This window comes from Cyprinodon variegatus, unplaced genomic scaffold (genome assembly GCF_000732505.1).
Source record: "Cyprinodon variegatus isolate N-32 unplaced genomic scaffold, C_variegatus-1.0 Scaffold140, whole genome shotgun sequence".
Taxonomy (NCBI): Eukaryota; Metazoa; Chordata; class Actinopteri; order Cyprinodontiformes; family Cyprinodontidae; genus Cyprinodon; species Cyprinodon variegatus.
In genome coordinates, this window is record NW_015150593.1 from 764267 (window position 1) to 766118 (window position 1852).

Here is a 1852-nt window from a genome sequence, read left to right on the forward strand (position 1 = left end):
AGACGAAGAAGGAGGGAATCAAGCAATCAAAATGGCGGCGCCTGTCACAATCAGAAACTTATGCTTGATTATTATTGCTGTACTTCAGTGTTTGCGGAGGGTCAGGCGAAGACGGCAACCATTATTTAAAATGTTGCGTGGAGAAGATTTCGATTATTGTTTATAGTTGTTCTTCTTCTGTTTTGTGTTGTTGGCAAACAACTTCCGGAGGGGCATTACCGCCAACTACTGGAATAGAGTGTGAATCGGGATGTGCAGCCAGACGGAGATGAAGCGTTCTGCTCATGCAATCTTGTTATCAGAGAACCGAGCCAGGGAAAAACCGAGCCGAGCCCACCTCTGGAACTGGACTACAGTTAGCACGGTTCAGTTGTGTCTAGCTCGGTTCAGTTCAGTTTGCTTTCCATTTACACACGATAAGTTATCTCAGTTACTGAGCTTGGACCAGTCTCGACACGGTTTTTCAAGGGTAGTGTAAATGGGGTAGTTATCTCCATATGAGGTGTGAAGGTTCTGCTGGAGGTTTCTTCCTGTTAAAAAGGAGTTTTTCCTCTCCACTGTCGCTACAAGCATGCGTAGTGTGAGGGATTGCCTTCGATTCAATGAGTCGACGCAATCAACTGGTTTTCCTTAGATAGAAAACTTTGAATCAATTTGACTTGATGATCTGGTTGAATTATAAAGCGCCTTGAGATGACATGTGTTCTGAATGTGCGCTTTAAAAATAAACTTAATTGATTTGAAGTACGGCAGCTTAAACATTATAAACGATTGTCCTAGTGAACACTGTTGAATATTTTTCTCCTTTTCTTGCAGAGGCCTTCACCCAGTGCCTGATGAGGAAGTCATCGCCATGTATGAAGGCTCCCACGTTCCTCTAGAGATAATGAGTGATTTTTATGGCAAGGTGAAGATCATCTACTCTCCCACCCTCTCTAACTGAAGCCTGTCACACCTTTTGATTTTGACTTCGATTTAGACCAGCGTATGCCTGACGTACAGAAAATCTGGCAAAAACACTAGCACACTATGGATAAGTTATGGGTACAGTTTGTATAAATGATGAGCATGTGGAAGTACGCTGAAACACGCTGGCAGATGTCGTCATACTGCAAGTATGTTTAGAAATTTCTTGACATATGCCAGCGTATGCCATACGTGAGGCATAAGTTAGAGGTAAGTTATCTGATTATTGACATCCGTTAAGTAAAAGTTACTCATAACTCGTGGGGTCTAGCTTATCCAAAACCTCTGAGTAACTGGTGCATAACTTATGCATAACTTATCAAGAACTTCTGTCCAACGCATATCAACGTATTTGATGTGTTCCAGACGAGCGCTGAACGTGTTTCTGACTTAAAGCTACTGTATAACGGCGTTTTGGTATAAAACGGGGTTCACAGGAGGAAACCGTCGGTTCTCCTCTAGATTTCATCGTCATCATAGGGTGAGGCTGAGGGTGAATGTGATGGATCCTCCCTGCGTTCACGCCCACAACCATCAAACTTCCTTGCGGACATTACACTGAATCTGCTGCGGCTGCAAACCTTTCTTTCTTTTTCATTTTTCTTTTTATTTACAGTATTTTCGCGACTATAAGGCACATATAAACGTCTTTTTTTTCCCCTCAAAGGGGGAAGTGTGGGCGTGGATTGTGTATAAAAGAACAGGTATGTGCTTTATGCAGAACATTGTTGTCTTAACAACCCTGAAAATGGCAAAGAGACACGCCTATGAAGCACAGTTTAAACTGAAGGCTATCAGCTACGCAGAGAAACATGGAAATCGAGCAGCAGCGAGAGAATTCAAGATTAATGAATCGATGGTTCGCAAGTGGAGAAGGTTTGGAAAA

The 1852-nt window shown here is 42.7% G+C and overlaps 1 protein-coding gene across 1 annotated transcript in view; it reads left to right on the forward strand.

Annotated features, from left to right (window-relative positions):
• Positions 1–1852, forward strand: part of nt5dc3 (5'-nucleotidase domain containing 3) — a 34423-nt gene that overhangs the window by 4784 nt on the left and 27787 nt on the right. Inside the window, exon 4 of the mRNA XM_015376720.1 lies at positions 815–907. Within this exon, the coding sequence (XP_015232206.1) occupies positions 815–907 (93 nt within the window). The remainder of the gene's footprint in view (positions 1–814; positions 908–1852) is intronic.